General features: G+C 47.0%; 1 protein-coding gene across 3 annotated transcripts; it reads right to left on the bottom strand.

The window, feature by feature from the left end:
- Positions 1 to 230: 230 nt before the first annotated feature.
- LOC129705033 (sorting nexin-20-like) lies at positions 231 to 19770 on the bottom strand. 3 transcript variants are annotated; one of them, XM_055648413.1, is made up of 4 exons: positions 19649 to 19770; positions 13484 to 13679; positions 9265 to 9416; positions 231 to 3016 (listed from the first exon to the last, which is right to left on the bottom strand). In XM_055648413.1, the coding sequence occupies exons 2-4, from the start codon at positions 13665 to 13667 to the stop codon at positions 2339 to 2341; spliced, it is 1014 nt and encodes a 337-aa protein (XP_055504388.1). In that variant the 5' UTR covers positions 13668 to 13679; positions 19649 to 19770; the 3' UTR covers positions 231 to 2338. The 3 variants fall into 3 exon arrangements, with proteins under 3 accessions (XP_055504388.1, XP_055504390.1, XP_055504389.1); XM_055648415.1 differs by having other exon boundaries at positions 13580 to 13679; positions 19649 to 19753; XM_055648414.1 differs by lacking the exon at positions 19649 to 19770 and having other exon boundaries at positions 13484 to 13839.
- Between the last annotated feature and the right edge of the window lie 503 nt (positions 19771 to 20273).

The raw sequence follows: 20273 nt of genomic DNA on the forward strand, positions 1-20273 counted from the left end.
CTCTGTAAATCGCCCCTAGTGTGTAGGGAGTTAATGGGAAAGTGGCATTGGTAGAGTTGCTGCCTTACAGCGCCGGAGACCCGGGTTCGACCCCGACTACTGGTGCTGTCTGTACGGAGTCTGTACATTCTCCCCGTGACCTGCGTGGGTTTTCTCCGAGATCTTCGATTCAAAGTCGAACAGGTTTGTATGCTAATTGGCTTGGTATAAATGTAAGTTGGCCCTAGTGTGTGTAGGATAGTGTTAGTGTGCGGGGATCGCTGGTCGGTGTGGACTCGGTGGGCCGAAGGGCCTGTTTCCGCGCTGTATCTCTAAACTAAAGTAAACTGAACTAAACTAAGCTACAACTAAACTAGTGTGAACAGCTGATCAATGGTCGGCACGGGCTTGATGGACCGAATTGCCTGTTTCATTGTTGTAACTGTGAATTAAAGTAATTAACAGCTTTGTGGCGTTTTAGAACATTACATTCACACGCATGATCCTTTATCATGACGGAATAAATATCACCAAAGGGGATGTTTTTGGACATAAATCATTTCAAGTTCATGTTTTGGAAAATGTTTATTGTGTAACCTTCCCTTGTCGAGACCACAACATAGTCTCACCTGAAACTCAGCGCTAAAGTAGACGTTTTCTTTTCATTTGCCACGGCAAAACTGTTATAATTCCTTGCACAAAGAGCCGGGAAAGTTCGGTGTAAATCCAATGCTAGCAACTGATTACAAACAGGAGTCAGCAGAACACATTAAGCAACAATCTAGACTATGGATGCGCTAGAGGCAGGAAACATGTTCCTGATATTGGGGGAGTCCAGAACCAGAGGCCACTGTTTAAGAATAAGTAAGTCATTTAGAACCATGGTAAATGGTAGGGAATTGAAGAATACAGTTGAACAGAGGGATCTGGGTATAACCGTGCATAGTTCCTTGAAGGTGGAATCTCATATAGATAGGGTGGTAAAGAAAGCTTTTGGTATGCTAGCCTTTATAAATCAGAGCATTGAGTGTAGAAGCTGGGAATGTTATGTAATGTTAAAATTGTACAAGGCATTGGTGAGACCAAATCTGGAGTATGGTGTACAATTTTGGTCGCCCAATTATAGGAAGGATGTCAACAAAATAGAGAGAGTACAGAGGAGATTTACTAGAATGTTGCCTGGGTTTCAACAACTAAGTTACAGAGATAGGTTGAATAAGTTAGGTCTTTATTCTCTGGAGCGCAGAAGGTTAAGGGGGGACTTGATAGAGGTCTTTAAAATGATAAGAGGGATAGACAGAGTTGATGTGGATCAGCTTTTCCCTTTGAGAATAGGGAAGATTCAAACAAGAGGACATGACTTCAGAATTAAGGGACAGAAGTTTAGGGGTAACATGAGGGGGAACTTCTTTACTCAGAAAGTAGTAGCGGTGTGGAATGCGCTTCCAGTGGAAGTGGTGGAGGCAGGTTCATTGGTATCATTTAAAAATAAATTGGATAGGCATATTGGATGAGAAGGGAATGGAGGGTTATGGTATGAGTGCAGGCAGGTGGGACTAAGGGAAAAAAAGTAGTTCGGCACTGACTTGTAGGGCCGAGATGGCCTGTTTCCGTGCTGTGATTGTTATATGGTTATATGGTTAGAACGGAGATGAGACAATAGACAATAGGTGCAGGAGTAGGCCATTCGGCCCTTCGAGCCAGCACCGCCATTCAATGTGATCATGTCTGATCATAAGAAGGTAATAAACTATTTGTTGCATTTCTGTGAGCGAACAAGTTGAAATATAAATCACCCCAAAAGTGGCCAAGTTAATGAGACACGGCAGAAATTCCAGCAATAACATTTTTGGCAATTTAACAATCTGGTGAAGATGGATTCTTCAGTCTTAATTAGTTTATTTTACAGATACAGCGCGGAGACAACTTTTACCAAGCCAATTAGCCTACAGACCTGCACGCCTTTGGAGAGTGGGAGGAAACCGGAGCACCCAGAGAAAACCCACGCAGGTCATGGGGAGAACGTACAAACTCCGTACAGGCAGTGCCCATGGTCAGGATCGAACCCGGGTCCCTGGTGCTGTGAGGCAGCAACTCTACCGCTGCGCCACCGCGCTGATGTGGAACACAATGTGCTGGAGTAACTCAACGGGTCAGGCAGCATCTCTGGAGGACATGGAAAGGTGACGTTTGGGGTCGGGATCCTTCTTCTGTCTGAGAAAGGCTCCGGATCTGAAATCTCGCCCATCCGAGCGAGGAAGGCTTCCAATCCCCGAAACGCCACCTCTCCAGAGATGCTGCCTGACCCGCTGAGTTACTCCGGCACATTGGGTTCCACGCAGGAGTCCTTGCGTCCCCATCAGCCGTCCTGTATGTATTCCTGCACCACCAGCTCTTTCAGTGACGGCTGGTTGCTTTGGTTTCCGTGGCGCTCCTCCATTTTGATCAGCCTGTCCTGTAAGTGCCGCATGTTCCTCCCCAACTCGTTTCCCAGGGCGACCTGAATCTTCATCAGAGGGTAATAGTACTGGTGGCAACTAAAATCGTGCAAGATAAGCCCAGCCTTCTCGCAAAATACATAGGCATCTTCTATATGCCCCAGGTCTCTGCAACACAGTCCAATAGCACTGAGAGTGAGGACCAGGGTAATGTGGCGATGCATACACAGCTTCTCCTGTAAGCTGAACACATTGAGGAGACCCTTCAGAGCCCTGGTGTACTGTCCACTCCTCAGGCACCCGTATCCCTCCTGCACCTCTGGCAGATAGAAAAATTCAATAAACTCATCGGAGAAGCGGATGTCTTTGATTGCGTACAACTGCGCCAGATAGTCCCGGAACGCCAGCTTCCGCTCGGCGATTTTCCCGGGAAGAAAGTTCCCCGCCATCATTTTCTTTGGAAAAGTGATCTCTTCCACCTCTTCTTTAAAGTTCCTCAGGATATTCCTGTGCAGTTTTTCAAAGTCCGAGTATCGCCGTTCAATGTAGGCCTGGTTGCCATCGTAGGTGCCCGACTTGATCACCACCACCTTGTACATCTGATGAGTGGAAAAGACATGGCAGACTAGCTTAGGACGACTTCAGAAAATGATTCACAATTCATTCTAACATAATCCCAATGAATATCCCAGCAAATTCAGCACAGCTGAAACAACTTAGAAACATAAAAACATAGAAAACCTTCGAGCCTGCACCGCCATTCAATATGATCATGGCTGATCATCCAACTCAGTATCCCGTACCTGCCTTCTCTCCATCCCCCCTGATCCCCTTAGCCACAAGGGCCACATCTAACTCCCTCTTAAATATAGACAATGAACTGGCCTCAACTACCCTCTGTGGCAGAGAGGTCCAGAGATTCACCACTCTCCGTGTGAAAAAAGTTCTCCTCATCTCGGTTTTAAAGGATTTCCCCCTTATCCTTCAGCTGATTGATAATTAATTTAAACTGAGCATTAATAGCCCATTATCAGTTTATTTGCACTTTATCTGTTTCATGTGTGTATATATTTATACAATGGTATATGGACACACTGATCTGTTCTGTATTCATGCCTACTATATTCTGTTGTGCTGAAGCAAAGCAAGAATTTCATTGTCCTATCTGGGACACATGACAATAAATTCTCTTGAATCTTGAATCTTGAATCTTGTAATAGACAAATAGACAGATGGACTGACAGACGTGTGTAGGAAGGAACTGCTTTTAAACCGAAGATAGAAACATAGAAAATAGGTGCAGGAGTAGGCCATTCGGCGCAAGGCAGGTGCAAAATGCTGGCGTAACTCAGCGGGACAGGCAGCATCTCTGGAGAGAAGGAATGGGTGACGTTTCGGGTCGAGACCCTTCTTCAGGCTGAAAGTCACGATATATAACTCTGTGCAGTTAGTGAGTGTTTACTGAAGCTAAAGTCTTGCTGTCGTTGATCATATGTTCTTCTGAGGCTACTTGGCCCATCAAGCCGATGCTGACACTCTCATTTCCCCACTGTATCTCTCTCATAAGCCTATCACCTGTGCTATTAGTAATTTACCAGAGCCACTTAAATTACTGACCAGCATGTCCTTTGGACGTTGCTGGCCACAGGAGCATGTGGGTGAAGTCTGTGGTGTCATGGAGAGAATGTGCACCCTCAACATTGACCACACTGGAGATGAACTCGCTGGGGCCATGGGGAAACACCTGCATAGGTGCAGGAGTAGGCCATTCAGCCCTTCTAGCCAGCACTGCCATTCAATATGATCATGGCTGATCATCCCCAATCAAGTCAAGTCAAGTTTATTTGTCACATACACATACTAGATGTGCAGTGAAATGAAAGTGGCAATGCTCGCGGACTTTTGTGCAAAAGACAAACAACAAAACAACCAAACAAATTATAAACACAATCATAACACACATATTCTTTTACATAATAAATAATGGAAGGAAAAACGTTCAGTAGAGTTAGTCCCTGGTGAGATAGGCGTTTACAGTCCGAATTGCCTCTGGGAAGAAACTCCTTCTCAACCTCTCCGTTCTCACCGCATGGCAACGGAGGCACCCCCATTCAATAGCCTGACCGTAGCAGTACCCCGTTCCTGCTTTCCCCCCATATCCCTTGATTCCTTTAGCCCTAAGAGCTAAATCTAACTCTCTCTTGAAGACAACCGGTGAATTGGCCTCCACTGCCTTCTGTGGCAGAGAATTCCACAGATTCACAACTCTCTGGGTGAAAAAGTTTTTCCTCATCTCAGTCCTAAATGGCCTACCCCTTATTCTTAAACTGTGGCCCCTGGTTCTGGACTCCCCTGACATCGGGAACTTTCCCCTGCCATCTACCCTGTCTAATCCTCGAAGAATTTTCTATGTTTCTGTAAGATTCCATTCGCTAGACAGATAGTTAGACAGTTAGACAATAAATAGATAACTACGTAGACCAATAAACCAATAAATAGATAGAAAGAGAGATAAATAAATAGATAAATAAACAGATCAATAAATAAATATATGGATAAATGAATAAAAAAGGAAAAAGTAAGCAGAATTGGCTCATCCAGTCTACTGAGACAATCAATAATGGCTGATCTATCTTTCCCTCTCGACCCCATTCTCCTGCCTTCTCCCCGTAACCTTTGATACCCTTACTTATCTACACAGAGACCCAGGTTCGATCCTGACTACGAGTGCTGTCTTTGCAGAGTCTGCACGTTCTCCCTGTCCTCCCACGTCCCGAAGATGTGCAGGTTTGTAGGTTCATCGATCTTGTGACAACCAGGACAACGGATTTTCTACATAAAAATAATTCAGTGCCTCTACACTCCCGGGAAAAACGCAAGTTTTGTTTTTTTTGGTTTTTGTTTTCGAAATACTGCGAGGAAGCAGTCTCTTCAGCCCATCGAGTCTAGCCTAATGCTATCCCACTTTCTCATCCACCCCCTACACGTTAGAGGCAGGTGCACTGCAAATGCACATCTTTTTTGATATGAAACCCGAAACGTCACCTATTCATGTTCTCCAGGGATGTAGCCTGAGTTACATCAGCACTTTGTGTCAGTTTCTTGAGAATATTTTTTTCCTTTTGCATCATATTCATTAGCATTTGAAACCTAGCTTATTCCCTGAGGTTTGTGTACAGTGCAGAGACACAAAGGATTGCTGCCTTACAGCGCTTGCAGCTTCGGAGCCCCGGGTTCAATCCCGACTACGGGCGCTGCCTGTACGGAGGTTGTACATTCTCCCCGTGACCTGCGTGGGTTTTCTCCGAGATCTTTGGTTTCCTCCCACGCTCCAAAGATGTTCAGTTTTGTAGGTTAATTGGCTTGGTGTATGTGTAAATTGTCCCTAGTGTGTTTAGTTTAGTTTAGTTTAGTTTGGAGATACGGCGCGGAAACAGGCCATTCGGCCCTTCATGTCCGGGCTGACCAACGGTCTCCCGCTCACACTAGATCTATCCTACACACCTGGGCCAATTTGCAGAAGACAATTAACCCACAAACCTACACGTCGCTGGAATGTGGTAGAAAACGGAACAGCCGAAGGAAACCCACGCGGTCACAGGGAGAACGTGCAAACGTGTAATGCGTTTGGCCAGCTCACAACCCAGCGGTATGAACATTGATTTCTCTCATTTCAAGTAACTCCTGCATTCCTTCCCTCTCCCCCCTCTCCCTTCCCCACCCTCAGCGTTCTACTAGTTCCACTGTTCGCATCCTTGCACCCCTCTCGTTAGCAACTCTTCCACTGCCAACAATGGACCATTATGGACTCCACTCTTCCTGAGGTCATCAGTTGACGGCTCGGATTTGTTCTGGACTTTTTCCCACCTCCAGATTATTCTCCGCCCCCCCCCCCTCCCCTCCCCCACACAACAGGGGCTAGCTTGGTAGCTAGTCACCGGGTGTGTCTGTTTACAGTTCCAAAACATCACTATTCTTGATTAGTACGGGTGTCAGATGTCATTGGAAGAAGGCAGGAGAATGGTGTAGAGGGGGGGGAGAGAGGGGGACAGAGTGAGAGAGAGGGGGGGAGAGAGGGAGAGGGGAGAGGGGGAGAGCGAGAGCGCAGCCATGATTGAATGACAGTCGATTTGATGGGCCGAATGGCCTAATTCTGCTCCTATCACTTATGAACTTTTCCTCCAGAGATGCAGCCTGATCTGCTGAGTTACTCCACCATTCTGTGTCTAGCTTCAGCATGGAAACAGGCCCTTTGGGCCATCTATCCCCCTCCTGATTTTACACACAAGACATTACACACAAATGTGTGCCATGAATCAGCGTTTCGATGCTAAACCTGTGAGTTTATGTTTTACCAATTTCCGCAACTGGGGCAAACAATTGCAGTCTAAAATCTGACCTCGTGTTTTGATGTGTCGGGAGGAACTGCAGATGCTGGTTTACACCGAAGAGAGACACAAAATGCTGGAGTAACTCAGTGGGACAGGCATCGTCACTGGAGAGAAGGAATGGGTGACGTTTTGGGTCGGGACCTTTCTTCAGACTTCCTGATTGAAGAAGCACTCGACCCCGAAACGTCACCCGTTCCTTCTCTCTAGAGATGCTGCCTGTCCCGCTGAGTTACTCCAGCTTTTTGTGTCAAACTTCCTCATTGACTTCCTCATTTTCGAGTTGGCATCAGACTAAATGCAGCATGTGCACTACAACACAAGCCAACTTTAAATGCCAATATCAGGTTCCCCACCACAGTACTTCGCACGAGAGTGGAACTCTGAAACTAGGCAGCGTTTCCCCAGCTTCTCTATCATCGTTATGAGTGAAAATCCCACTTGTTCGCCGGTGGTGAATCTAACCAGGTCCCCGTAACCCATGATGATATCATGGGCCAATGTGTGTAACAAGACAGAACTGTCTTGGGGCTTTCCATCTGCTCCACAGTCTACATCTGCATGTTCTTATTCTGTTTTGATCATGAACTTACACACTCAATTCCTTCCTACAGTTATTAAACCCAGCAACCTCCAAATAAGCTCCAAACTACATAGACCTGGGGGCACACACACATATATCTATATATACTAGACTGAGTGGGACCCGTTGGGTCTCATGTTCACACGGAAGGGCTGGTCCCCTAACGCAATATTCCACCTCTCCACCAATTCCAATATTGGTGGCCAGTGGGGAGGGGCGGGTGGGGAGGCTTTCTGGAGCGCTGGTATGGGTGGTGTGGGCTGAAGGGACTGGTTTCCAGAGGGCTAGTATGAATATTGTGGGTCAAATGGATTCTTGGGGTGGCAGCTCAGTCACTCAAGCCTGATGTGCACGCAGCTCACTAACGGCTGGTGGGCTGGCAGTTGACACACCGCTGGAGTGGAAGGGAAAGTGAGATAACATAGAACTCTTGTGAACGGGTGACCAATGGTCGGCATGGCCTCGGTGGGCCGAATGGCCAGTTTCTTTGGACACTTTCATTTGGATTTGAGGAATGCAAATGCACAACATCTTGTGCAGTAGCCCTTGTTAGACTTCTCCTTTCACCCAAATCTCCAGCAAGTTTTACTAAACTTCCAGTAAACAAGGCTTTCAATAATTCACACAGTATCACATCTCCTGAAATTATCATCTTCCTCTTTCTGCTGCTATAGTTAATGCTTGAAGGTTTATTGCATGTAACCCATTTCCCTTATTAATGGGGGAAGTGGTAGCAAAGTAGTACTATACCAATTGAAATACATTTCCAGTGAAATTAGTTTGAAATAGATCTAATCGCAGCAATTTTTAGAGAAAAAAGTGAGACTTATTTTGCTTTCATGGGTCATTTTCAGAAGAACTAGGTGATTCCATGTGAAATACAAGTAGCTTCATCACTTTCTAATTTTAAAAAATTGTTTAGTTTAGTTTAGAGATAGAGCAGCCCATCATGCCCGCACCCACCAGCGATCCCTGCACACTAACTCTACCCCACACACACTATGGACAATTTATGTTTACACCAAGCCAGTTCACCTACAAACCTGGACCTCTTTGGAGTGTGGGAGGAGACCGAAGATCTTGGAGAAAACCCACGCAGGTCACGGGGAGAACGTGCAGTACAGACAGCGCCCGTGGTCAGGATCGATCCTGGGTCCCCGGCGCTGCAACGCTGAAGGCAGCGACTATACCGCTGCGGCACCGTGCTGTGTCGCCTTTTTTTGGATAAACGTATTTCATGCAATAATCTGATTAATAAGCATTATGCCCTGGGAAATAATTGATTTTGAAAGGACATTTGAAGAAATGAACTTTTACTTATTCTCAAGAATATTCCAAGTATTAATGACATCTGCACGGAGTTTGCACGTTCTCCCTGTGACAGTGTGGGCTTTCTCCGGGCGCTCCGGTTTCCGCCCACACGCCAAAGACGTGCGTGCGGGTTTGTAGGTTCATTGACTTCCGTAAAATGGCCCCCGGAGCATAGGACGGAACTAGTGTACGGGTGATCGCTTGTTGGCGTGGACTCGGTGGGCGGAAACCTGCATGTCTTTGGAGTGCGGGAGGAAACCAGAGCACCCAGAGGAAACTCATGGGGAGAATGTACAAACTCCGTACAGACAGCACCCGTAGTCGGGATCGAACCCACGTCTCTGGCGCTGTGAGGCAGCAACTCTACCGCTGTGCCACCGTGCCGCACAGGATTGAACCCGGGTCTCTGGCGCTGCGCCACTGTGCTGCCCTTTAAGTAGAATATACTAATTATCTGAGGTTTGAGGAGACAATTGCTAAATGCCTGAGATGTTGGTGTGACGACTCCTAGTACACTGTCTACTGTACACACAAGAGGCCTCTAGCCTGTTGGGGCCAAACTCACCACATATCTGGAGCACTGCTCATTCACAGTTCTGGTCTCTGGTATCTCGAAGAGCAGGCGGATGGGTTTCACCTTCTTGTTCATGGTGTTCCAGTACTGAAACAGCTGCTTGGTGGTCAGCAGAGCTTCTGGCAGAGCCCTGCCGCACAGCGCTGAGAGGAGCAAAGAGAAAATTAGTTCAACTTTAGCCCAGAAAACAACACCAAGTGCTGGAGTAAACCAGCGGGTCAAGCAGCATCTCTGGAGAACAAATGGCACCAAGTCTGGAGTAACTCAATGGGTCAGGCAGCATCTCTAGAGAGAGAATGACACAAAGTGCTGGAGTAACTCAGTGGGTCAGGCAGCATCTCTGGAGAAAAAATGATACCATGTCTGGAGTAACTCAGCATGTCTGGAGTACATGGGTAGGATGCGTTGGATCGAGACCCTTCTTCCAACTTGTAACAAGTAACGTTGTGTATTTTGGAATTTTTCTCTGGAACGGGAACAGAGGAGCATTTTGCAGCACTTTTTACAATGCTGTTAAACCATATTCCATTACTCCGGACTAGGGTGTGTCCATTTCTGCATGCTGATATTTTTCTCTATGCACTGCCTGTTATACCTGTGTATGGCTTGGTTGTACTCTCGTATAGAATGATCTGTTATTGTGGGATAGCGCCCAAACAAAAGCTTCTCATCATCTCGATAAACTTGCCAACAGGGGCGGCACATCGGTAGAGTTGCTGCCTCACAGCGCCAGAGACCCGGGTTCGATCCCGACTACGGGCGCTGTCTGTACGCAGTTTGTACGTTCTCCCCATGACCTGCATGGGTTTTCTCCGCATTCTTCTGTTTTCTCCCACACTTCAAGGACGTACAGGTCTGTAGGTCAATTGGCTTGGTGTCATTGTAAAATTGTCCCTAGTGTGTGTAGCGTAGTGTTAGTGTGCGGGGATCGCTGGTCGGTGTGGACATGGTGGGCCGATGGGCCTGTTTCCTTGCTGTATCTCTAAACTAAACTTAACAATAAACTGATACTAACCACCTCAACTTTGTACCTCTATGTCTAGTCAACATGTCACCTTGCAATTTCCTCTTCAGATGCTGCCTGACCCACTGAATTCTCCAGCATTTTGACATTCTGCGTCTATCTTCAGTTTAAACCAGCATCTACAGTTCTTTGGTGGCACAAGGGCAGGATAAAGCCTGGCAGGTGATAGGTGCATATTTTAAGTCAATGTTAGGAAGGAACTGCAGATGCTGGTTTACACCGAAGATAAACACAAAAGGCTGGAGTAACTCAGCGGGTCAGGCAGCATCTTATGACATAAGGAATAAGTCACAGGTTTTGGGTCGGGACCCTTCTTCAGACTCACCCTTCTCTTCAGAGATGATTCAAGGGATTCAAGAGAGACTCAAGAGAGTTTATTATCATGTTTATTATCATGTTATTATAGGCACCTGATAGGACAATGAAATTCTTACTTTGCTTCAGCACAACAGAATATAGTCGGCATGACTACAGAACAGATCAGTGTGTCCATATACCATTATATAAATATATACACACATGAATAAATAAACTGATGAAGTGCAAATAACAGATAATGGGCTATAAATGTTCAAAGTTTTGGCCAAGCCAAGTTTAATCGCCTGATGGCTGTGGGGAAGTAACTATTTCTGAACCTGGTCGTTGCAGTCTTCAGGCTCCTGTACCTTCTACCTGAAGGTAGCGGGGAGATGAGTGTGTGGCCAGGATGGTGTGGGTCTTTGATGATACTGCCAGCCTTTTTGAGGCAGCGACTGCGATAGATCCCCTCGATGGAAGGGAGGTCAGAGCCGATGATGGACTGGGCAGTGGTTACTACTTTTTGTAGTCTTTTCCGCTCCTGGGCACTCAAGTTGCCGAACCAAGCCACGATGCAACTGGTCACCGGTCAACTACTGTGCACCTGTAGAAGCTAGAGAGATGCTGCCTGACCCGCTGAGTTACACAGCCTTTTGTGCCTCACTTTGGTATACATCAGCATATGTAGTTCCTTCCAGCACAGGTAATCGGTGGAGGCAGGTGAGGAATGTTTTTACGACAAAATGGTTGGTCAAAGGTCAGATATAAAAACCAGAAGGCGTGAGACAAAGGATTAAAGAGTTGCGAATAGTGAGGCGGGAGGAAGGAATGTCGGGGGAAGGGGAAGGGGAGGGTGAAGGGTGTATTGGCTCATCGGAAAAACAAATACCTTGCAGCATTTTACTTCTCATTTAGATTCAATTAATCCAGGAAATCACCTGCAAGATTATTCCCAGAATGAGAAAATCCCTTTTTTCGCCCCAGGTTGTAAAAAACTGAATACTAGGAGGCAAAGCTTTAAGGTGAGAGGGGCAAAGATTAAAGGAGATGTGGGGGCAGGTTTTTCTACACAGAGGGCGGTGGGTGCCTGGAACGCGCTGCCAGGGGTGGTGGTGGAGGCCGATACGATAGTGGCGTTTAAGAAACGTTTGGATAGGCACATGGATATGCAGGGAATGGAGGGAGATGGATTATGTGGAGACAGCTGAGAGTTGGTGTGGCCATCATGTCCGGCATGGACATTGTGGACCGAAGGGCCTGTTCTTGTGGTGTGCCGTTCCGTATTCTAGTATTCCAATTCTTCTGATGGTGCTAAAACATGGGCCGAATGGCCGACTTCTGCTCCCGTCTGTTATGTATTATCGACATTTTGCGAACAAAATCCCTTGAACTTCTTACAACGGTAGACATTTCAGCAGTGGGGAGGGCATGCGGACTTCTCCGTTTGAACCCGGGTCCCTGGCGCTGTGAGGCGGCAACTCTACCAGCTGTGCCACTGTGCTGCACTAAGTGATTTACTAGGCCGAAGCCTGACTTGAGCCCGGTTCCGGGAGCCGGGTTCAATCCTGACCTCGGGTGCTGTCTGTGCAGAGTTGCCCCCTCGTGGGTTTCCTCCGGGTGCTCAGGCTTCCTCCCACGTCCAAAAGACGTGCAGGTTTTGTAGATCAATTGGCCTCTGTACAAATTGCCCCTGGTGTGTATTGTAGGGAGCGGATGTGAATGAGGGATGATGTAGAACGAGTGTGAACGGGTGATCGTTTATATCAATGGGTCGATGGTTGAAAGGGTCAAGAGCTTCAAATTCCTGGGTGTGCACATCTCTGAAGATCTTTCCTCGCCCGAGAACACTGATGCAATCAGAAAGAAAGCTCATCAGCGCCTCTACTTCCTGAGAAGATTACGGAGAGTCGGTTTGTCAAGGAGGACTCTCTCTAACTTCTACAGGTGCACAGTAGAGAGCATGCTGACCGGTTGCATCGTGGCTTGGTTCGGCAACTTGAGCGCCCAGGATCGTAAAAGACTACAAAAAGTAGTACACACTGCCCAGTCCATCATCGGCTCTGACCTCCCTACCATCGAGGGGATCTATCGCAGTCGTTGCCTCAAAAAGGCTGGCAGCATCATCAAGGACCCACACCATCCTGGCCACACACTCATCTCCCCGCTACCTTCAGCTAGAAGGTCCAGGAGTCTGAAGACTGCAACGTCCAGGTTCAGGAATAGCTACTTCCCCACAGTCAACAGGCTATTAAACTCATCTCAAAACTCTGAACATTGATAGCCCATTATCTGCTTATTTGCACTTTATCTGTTTTATTCATTCATGTGTGTATATATTTATAGAATGGTATATGGTCACACTGATCTGTTCTGTATTCATGCCTACTATGTTCTTTTGTGCTGAAGCAAAGCAAGAATTTCATTGTTCTATCTGGGACACATGACAATAAACTCTCTTGAATCTTGATGGTCGGTCTGGACCCGGTGGGCTGAAGGGCCTGTTTCCATTCTGTATCTCTATAACTAAAAACTAAAATGACAGATAGACTCAAAGTGCTGGAGTAACTCAGCAGATCGGGCAGCATCTCTAGAGAACCAACGTTTCTTGTCGGGACCCTTCTTCAGACTGATTGTTCTGACTTGTGTCTGAGGAAGGATCCTGACCCAAAACCTCACCAATCCATGTTCCCTGGAGATGCTGCCTGACCCAATGAGTTACTCCAGCACTTTGTGTCTTTCTTTGGTATAAACCAGCATCTGCAGTTCCTTTTTTTGTTAAACTGAAGGTAAAGTTGGAATGCTCTCCGATTTTGCAATATCTTTATAATAAGACAATTTGGAATTAAATTTGACAGTGGACGCATCCTCCATTACGTTCCGTCATCCCACCTTTTGGATTGGCTTGGTTTTGTGATGGGATTCCATCCATTGGGTGACATCCCTGACCTCGGATATCTGAGCTTCCCGTCTCCGGAACAGACTCACCCTCGTTCCCACAGGATGCGGCAGGTTGATCATCGCTCATTGATAAACGTTGTAGTCTGTTGGTCTGATCATTGTCGCCATCTTCCATTGCTATGACAACCTGCAAGTGAAAGCAGAATTGGATTTCACGCTGAGATATTACGGTAGTCAGTCGATTGAATGGAAGGGAGACAAGATGGTGCCCAAGCCGGGCACCTTACAAATTAACATTTAGCCAGAGATGCTGCCTGACCCGCTGAGTTCCTCCAGCATTGTGTATCTCAATAGTCAATAGTCTATTTAATTGTCATTTGGACCCCTGGAGGTCCAAATGAAATGCCGTTTCTGCAGCCATACATTACACTCAAATAGACCCCAGACACAACATAATTTACATTTTACATAAACATCCATCACATAGCTGTGATGGAAGGCCAAAAAAAAACTTATCTCTCCACTGCACTCTTTCCCCCCCCCCCCCCCCCCCCCCCACCCCCGATGTCAGAGTCAAAGTCAAAGCCCCCGGCTGGCGATGGCGATTGTCCCGCGGCCATTAAAGCCACGCCGGGTGGTGCGAGGTCGCACACTGGGTTCTTGATGTTGGAGCCCCCGGCGTGCGCTCGCAGAGTCCCGCGGCCATTCCAAGCCGCGCGGGGCAGTGATGTAGGCCCCGCTCCAGGAGCTCTTCGACCCCGCAACTCGGGCGGGAGAAGTCGCCCTTGCAGGAGCCCTGAAAAGCGGTCTCCCTCCAGGGACCCGCGGGCTCCCGGTGCCGCCGTCCGCAGACCCGCAGTTGCAGCCTCCGCAGCAGCGGCAGCGGCAGCGCTCCTCCACCGCTCCACCCGCTCCGGTCTCGGCCAGCTCCGCGACGGTGAGGTGAGTCGGCACCAGAGTCCCCGGCTTCTTCCTGTTGGAGGCCGCTCCTCGTTGCAGCCCCAACGACAACTGAGACCCGACGAGAAAAGGTCGGGTCTCCAGTGCAGGGAGAGATTTAAAAGTTTCCCCCTCCCTCCCACCACCCCCCCCCACCCCCCCACACACACACCCCAACATAAAATAACAAAAACTACATATAAACATAGACAAAAATAATAAAAACGCGGACAGGCTGCAGAGGCTGCTGCTGACCAGAGTCGCGCCGCCTACCGGACTTATATGGTATCTATATAAAACCATATAACAATTACAGCACGGAAACAGGCCATCTCGGCCCTACAAGCCCGTGCCGAACAACTTTTTTTCCCTTAGTCCCACCTGCCTGCACTCATACCATAACCCTCCATTCCCTTCTCATCCATATGCCTATCCAATTTATTTTTAAATGATACCAATGAACCTGCCTCCACCACTTCCACTGGAAGCTCATTCCACACCGCTACCACTCTCCGAGTAAAGAAGTTCCCCCTCATGTTACCCCTAAACTTCTGTCCCTTAATTCTGAAGTTATGTCCTCTTGTTTGAATCTTCCCTATTCTCAAAGGGAAAAGCTTGTCCACATCAACTCTGTCTATCCCTCTCATCATTTTAAAGCCCTCTATCAAGTCCCCCCTTAACCTTCTGTGCTCCAGAGAATAAAGACCTAACTTATTCAACCTATCTCTGTAACTTAGTTGTTGAAACCCAGGCAACATTCTAGTAAATTTCCTCTGTACTCTCTACCTTCTACCTTCTACCTTCGGTTTGATCAGTTCCTTCCTACACATCCCAAACGTCTAATGGCTGTTGGTGGACACAAAATGCTGGAGTAACTCAGTGGGTGGGGCAGCATCTATGGAGAGAAAGAATGGGTGGAGAAGAGTCTGAAGAAAAGGGTCTCCACACGAAATGTCGCCCATTCCTTCTCTCCAGAGATGCTGCCTGACCCGCTGAGTTACTCCAGCATTTTGTGTCTACCTTTGATTTAAACCAGCATCTGTTGTTCTTTCTTACACATTTAATGGCTGGTATTTAGTTTGGAGATACAGCGCAGAGTCAGGCCCTTTCGGCCCACCGAGTCCACGCTAACCATCGATCACACCGTCCACGACACACCCCAGGGACAACTTACAGAAGACAATTAACCTACAAGCCTGTACGTCTTTGGGATGAGGGAGGAAACTGGAGCACTTAGAGAAAACGCACGCAGGTCACGGGAAGAATGTACAAACTCCGTACAGGCAGCACCCGTAGTCGGGATCGAACCCGGGTCTCTACCGCTGCGCCACCGAGCCGCCAGGGGATGGGGGAGGGGGGAGGTGGAAGGGGAGAAATGGGTGTTAATTTGACCTTGGAAATGCTAACAAAACTGGGCTTATATTCACTGGAATTTAGAAGAATGAGAGGGATTCTTATTGAAACATATAAAATTCTTACGGGATTGGACAGGCTAGGTGCAGGAAAAATGTTCCCCATGTTGGGGGAGTCCATAACTAGGGGTCACACTTTAAGAATAATGTGTAGGCCATTTAGGACTGAGATGAGGAACAACTTTTTCACCCAGAGAGTTGTGAATCTGTGTAATTCTCTGCCACAGAAGGCAGTGGAGGCCAATTCACTGAATGTGTTCAAGAGAGAGTTAGATTTAGCTCTTAGGGCTAGGAATCAAGGGATACGGGGAGAAAGCAGGAACGGGGTACTGATTTTGGATGATCAGCCATGATCATATTGAATGGCGTTGCTAGCTCGAAGGACCGAATAGCCTACTCCTGCATATATTTTAGAAACATTGAAATACAGAAACATAAAAAATAGGTTCAGGAGGCGTCCATTTTGCCCTTCGAGCCAGCACCGCCATTCATTCTGATCATGGCTGATCGTCCCCAATCAATAACCCGTGCCTGCCTTCTCCCCACATCCCTTGATTCCACTAGCCCCTAGAGCTCTATCTAACTCTCTCTTAAATCCACCCAGTGATTTGGCCTCCACTGCCCTCTGTGGCGGGGAATTCCACAAATTCACAACTCTCTGGGTGAAAAAGTTTTTTATCACCTCAGTCTTAAATGGCCTCCCCTTTATTTTAAGACTGTGGCCCCTGGTTCTAGACTCGCCCAACATTGGGAACATTTTTCCTGCATCTAGCTTGTCCAGTCCTTTTATAATTTTATATGTTTCTATAAGAACCCACTCATCCTTCTAAACTCCAGTGACTACAAGCCTAGTCTTTTCAATCTTTCCTCATATGACAGTCCCGCCATCCCTGGGATCAATTTCGTGAACCTACGCTGCACTGCCTCAATCACAAGGATGTCCTTCCTCAAATTAGGAGACCAGAACTGTACACAATACTCCAGTTGTGGTCTTACCAGAGCCCTATACAACTGCAGAAGAACCTCTCTACTCCTATACTGAAATCCTCTTGTTATGAAGGCCAACATTCCATTAGCTTTCTTCACGGCCTGCTGTACCTGCACACCAACTTTCAGTGACTGGTGTACAAGGACACCCAGGTCTCGCTGCATCTCCCCCTTACCTAGCCTAACCCCATTGAGATAATAATCTGCCCCCTTGTTTTTGCCACTGAAGTGGATAACCTCACATATCTATATTATACTGCATCTGCCACGCACCTGCCCACTCACTCAACCTGTCCAGATCACCCTGCAACCTCCTAACATCCTCTTCGCAGTTCACACTGCCACCCAGCTTTGTGTCATCCGCAAACTTGCTAGTGTTGCTACTAATTCCCTCTTCCAAATCATTAATATATATGGTAAACAGTTGCGGCCCCAACACCGAGCCTTGCGGCACTCCACTCGCCACTGCCTGCCATTCTGAAAAGGACCCGTTCACTCCTACTCTTTGCTTCCTGTCTGCCAACTAACCCCAATACCATGTGCTCGAATTTTAGTCACCAGTCTCACATGCGGGACCTTATCAAAGGCTTTCTGAAAGTCTAGATACACCACATCCACTGGCTCCCCTTCATCCATTTTACTTGTCACATCCTCAAAAAATACCAGGAGATTAGTCAAACATGATTTTCCTTTCATAATATGTTGATAATAAACTTGAAACCTAAAGCCACAAAAACTAATTTGCCTGCCAGCCACGTGTACGTGAAGACATTTTAAAATGTGAAGTGAATCTGCTAAATATAAACATGATACTTATCAGGGAGAACTCATCTGTGACCACAGTTGGGAGGGGGTGGGCATATCCAGATGTTGCATGTTGGAAGTACACATGTGGGCGGCACGGTGGCGCAGCGGTAGAGCTGCTGCCTTACAGCACCGGAGACCCGGGTTCAATCCTGACTACGGTTGCTATTTGTAGGGAGTTTGTACATTCTCCCCGTGACCTGCGTGCGGTTTCCTCCGGGTGCTCCGGTTTCCCCCAAAGACGTGCGGGTTTGTCCCGTCAACGAACGTGCCTGTTCTTGTGCTGTACTGTTCTCTGTCTACAATGCCCTTGGCGAGGCCAGCAGCATCATCAAGGACCAGTCGCACCCCGGCCACTCCCTCTTCTCCCCTCTCCCGTCAGGCAAGAGGTACGGAAGTGTGAAAACGAACACCTCCAGATTCAGGGACAGTTTCTTCCCAGCTGTTATCAGGCAACTGAACCGTCCTCTCTTCAGCTAGAGTACGTTCCTCATAAGTCCATGAGTGATAGGAGCAGAAGTCATAAGTGATAGGAGCCATTCGGCCCATCAGGTCTGCTCTGTAATCCTATCATCAACTAGAGAGCAGTCCTGACCTTCCCATCTACCTCATTGGAGACCCTCGGACTATCTTTAATCGGACTTGAAACGTTATTCCCTTTATCCTGTATCTGTACACTGTGGACAGCTCGATTGTAATTGTGTATTGTCTTCCTGCTGACATGTTAGCAAGGAACAAAATCACTTTTCACTGTACCTCGGTACACGTGACAACAAACTAAACTAATTGTGTAATTGAGAAACATTTCTGCAGTTATTCCGGTTGTAATAAAGAGGCTGTGGTTTTGAGAACGTTTTTTAAAAAAAGGCTGAGTTTATGCAAAGTACAAATGTAAATTATTTTTCCTTCGTTTTCTGCAAAGTAGTTATTTCTAATCATGATGCAAATTACGATTATAATTATGAAATTATGAAATTAATAGACAATAGACAATAGGTGCAGGAATATGCCGTGTACCGTGACCTGCCTGGGTTTTCTCTGAGGTCTTCGGTTTCTCCCCACAGTCCAAAGACGTACAGGTTTGTGTAGGTTAATTGGCTTGTTGTAAATAAAAATTGTCCATTGATCCGAGTGTGTGTAGGATAGTGTTAATGTGCCCGAATCGCTGATCGGTGCGGACTCGGTGGATTGAAGGGCCTGTTTCCACGCTGTATCTCTCAACTAAACTAAACTAAACCAAACAACTATGGAATTCTTTGCCACAGAAGGCCTTTGAGGCCAAGTCAGTGGATATTTTTAGGGCAGAGATAGGTAGATAGACAATTCACAATAGGTGCAGGAGTAGGCCATTTGGCCCTTCGAGCCAGCACTGCCATTGAATGTGATCATGGCTGATCATCCCCAATCAGTACCCCGTTCCTGCCTTCTCCCCATATCCCCTGACTCGGCTATTTTTAAGAGCCCTATCTAGCTCTCTCTGGAAAGCATCCAGAGATCAGAGAGGCAGAGAATTCCACAGACTCACCACTCTCTGTAAGAAAAAGATTCTTGATTAGTACGGGTGTCAGGGTTATGGGGAGAAGGCAGGAGAATGGGGTTAGGAGGGAGATGTAGTTCAGCTATGATTGAATGGAGGAGTAGACTTGATGGGCCGAATGGCCTAATTCTACTCCTATCACTTATGTCCTTAAACGAAACTAAAAGGAACTTGCTGAGCTCCAGATATCTGATCACAGCCGTAAAACGGAGTCATCTCTCGACAGCACAAACCCCTGGGTCTTTCCCACCTACGTCAAAATTTGATCGTTCAGTAACATTTCCGCAAAAATACAATTACCCAACCAAAATACGTGACCGAACAATTTAAAAAATGCCCATGAGAAATGGGTTCAAAGTCTGTACTTGTTAAACAATGAGAAAGTCATAGACAGTTCAAACTCTGAATTATGTCATTACAAAATACAATCATAGCGATCTCACCATAGAACGCGCTGAATCTAAAACATAAACTGACCTTCAATCCCCTCCTGGAACTGAAACATCAAAACACAGTCTTGCTCTTGGCAACTATTGTGATCTTGGGACTTGGATGTGGAGACGCGAGGTCTAATTTGCACAATGGACACACATTTCCGTGGGTACTCGCCCTTAAAGACTGTGCTTCCGATGTTGGAGGAAATACAATAATAGTGCGCGGTTAGATCACACAAAGGAGGAGTCTATGCAGAGTAAAAAGTGTTCTGCAGCTCTTCTTTTAAAGAGCCACTCTCGTTGTTCAAAATGTTTGCAAACTGTGTTATTTTTATGTGTAGGAAACATAGAAACATAGAAATTAGGTGCAGGAGTAGGCCATTCGGCCCTTCGAGCCTGCACCGCCATTCAATATGATCATGGCTGATCATCCAACTCAGTATCCCGTACCTGCCTTCTCTCCATACCCCCTGATCCCCTTAGCCACAAGGGCCACATCTAACTCCCTCTTAAATATAGCCAATGAACTGGCCTCAACTACCCTCTGTGGCAGAGAGTTCCAGAGATTCACCACTCTCTGCGTGAAAAACGTTCTTCTCATCTCGGTTTTAAAGGATTTCCCCTTTATCCTTAAGCTGTGACCCCTTGTCCTGGACTTCCCCAACATC

The sequence above is a fragment of the Leucoraja erinacea genome, chromosome 17 (assembly GCF_028641065.1).
Source record: "Leucoraja erinacea ecotype New England chromosome 17, Leri_hhj_1, whole genome shotgun sequence".
Taxonomy (NCBI): domain Eukaryota; kingdom Metazoa; phylum Chordata; class Chondrichthyes; order Rajiformes; family Rajidae; genus Leucoraja; species Leucoraja erinaceus.

Excerpts from the sequence above, each read along its gene's own strand:
- LOC129705033 (XM_055648413.1), bottom strand. The coding sequence starts at position 13,667 with ATGGAAGATGGCGACAATGATCAGACCAACAGACTACAACGTTTATCA. Across the intron at positions 9,417-13,483 it reads AAACCAAGCCAATCCAAAAG|CGCTGTGCGGCAGGGCTCTG; the intron begins GTGGGATGACGG and ends TGCTCCTCTCAG. Across the intron at positions 3,017-9,264 it reads AGCAGTGCTCCAGATATGTG|ATGTACAAGGTGGTGGTGAT; the intron begins GTGAGTTTGGCC and ends TCCACTCATCAG.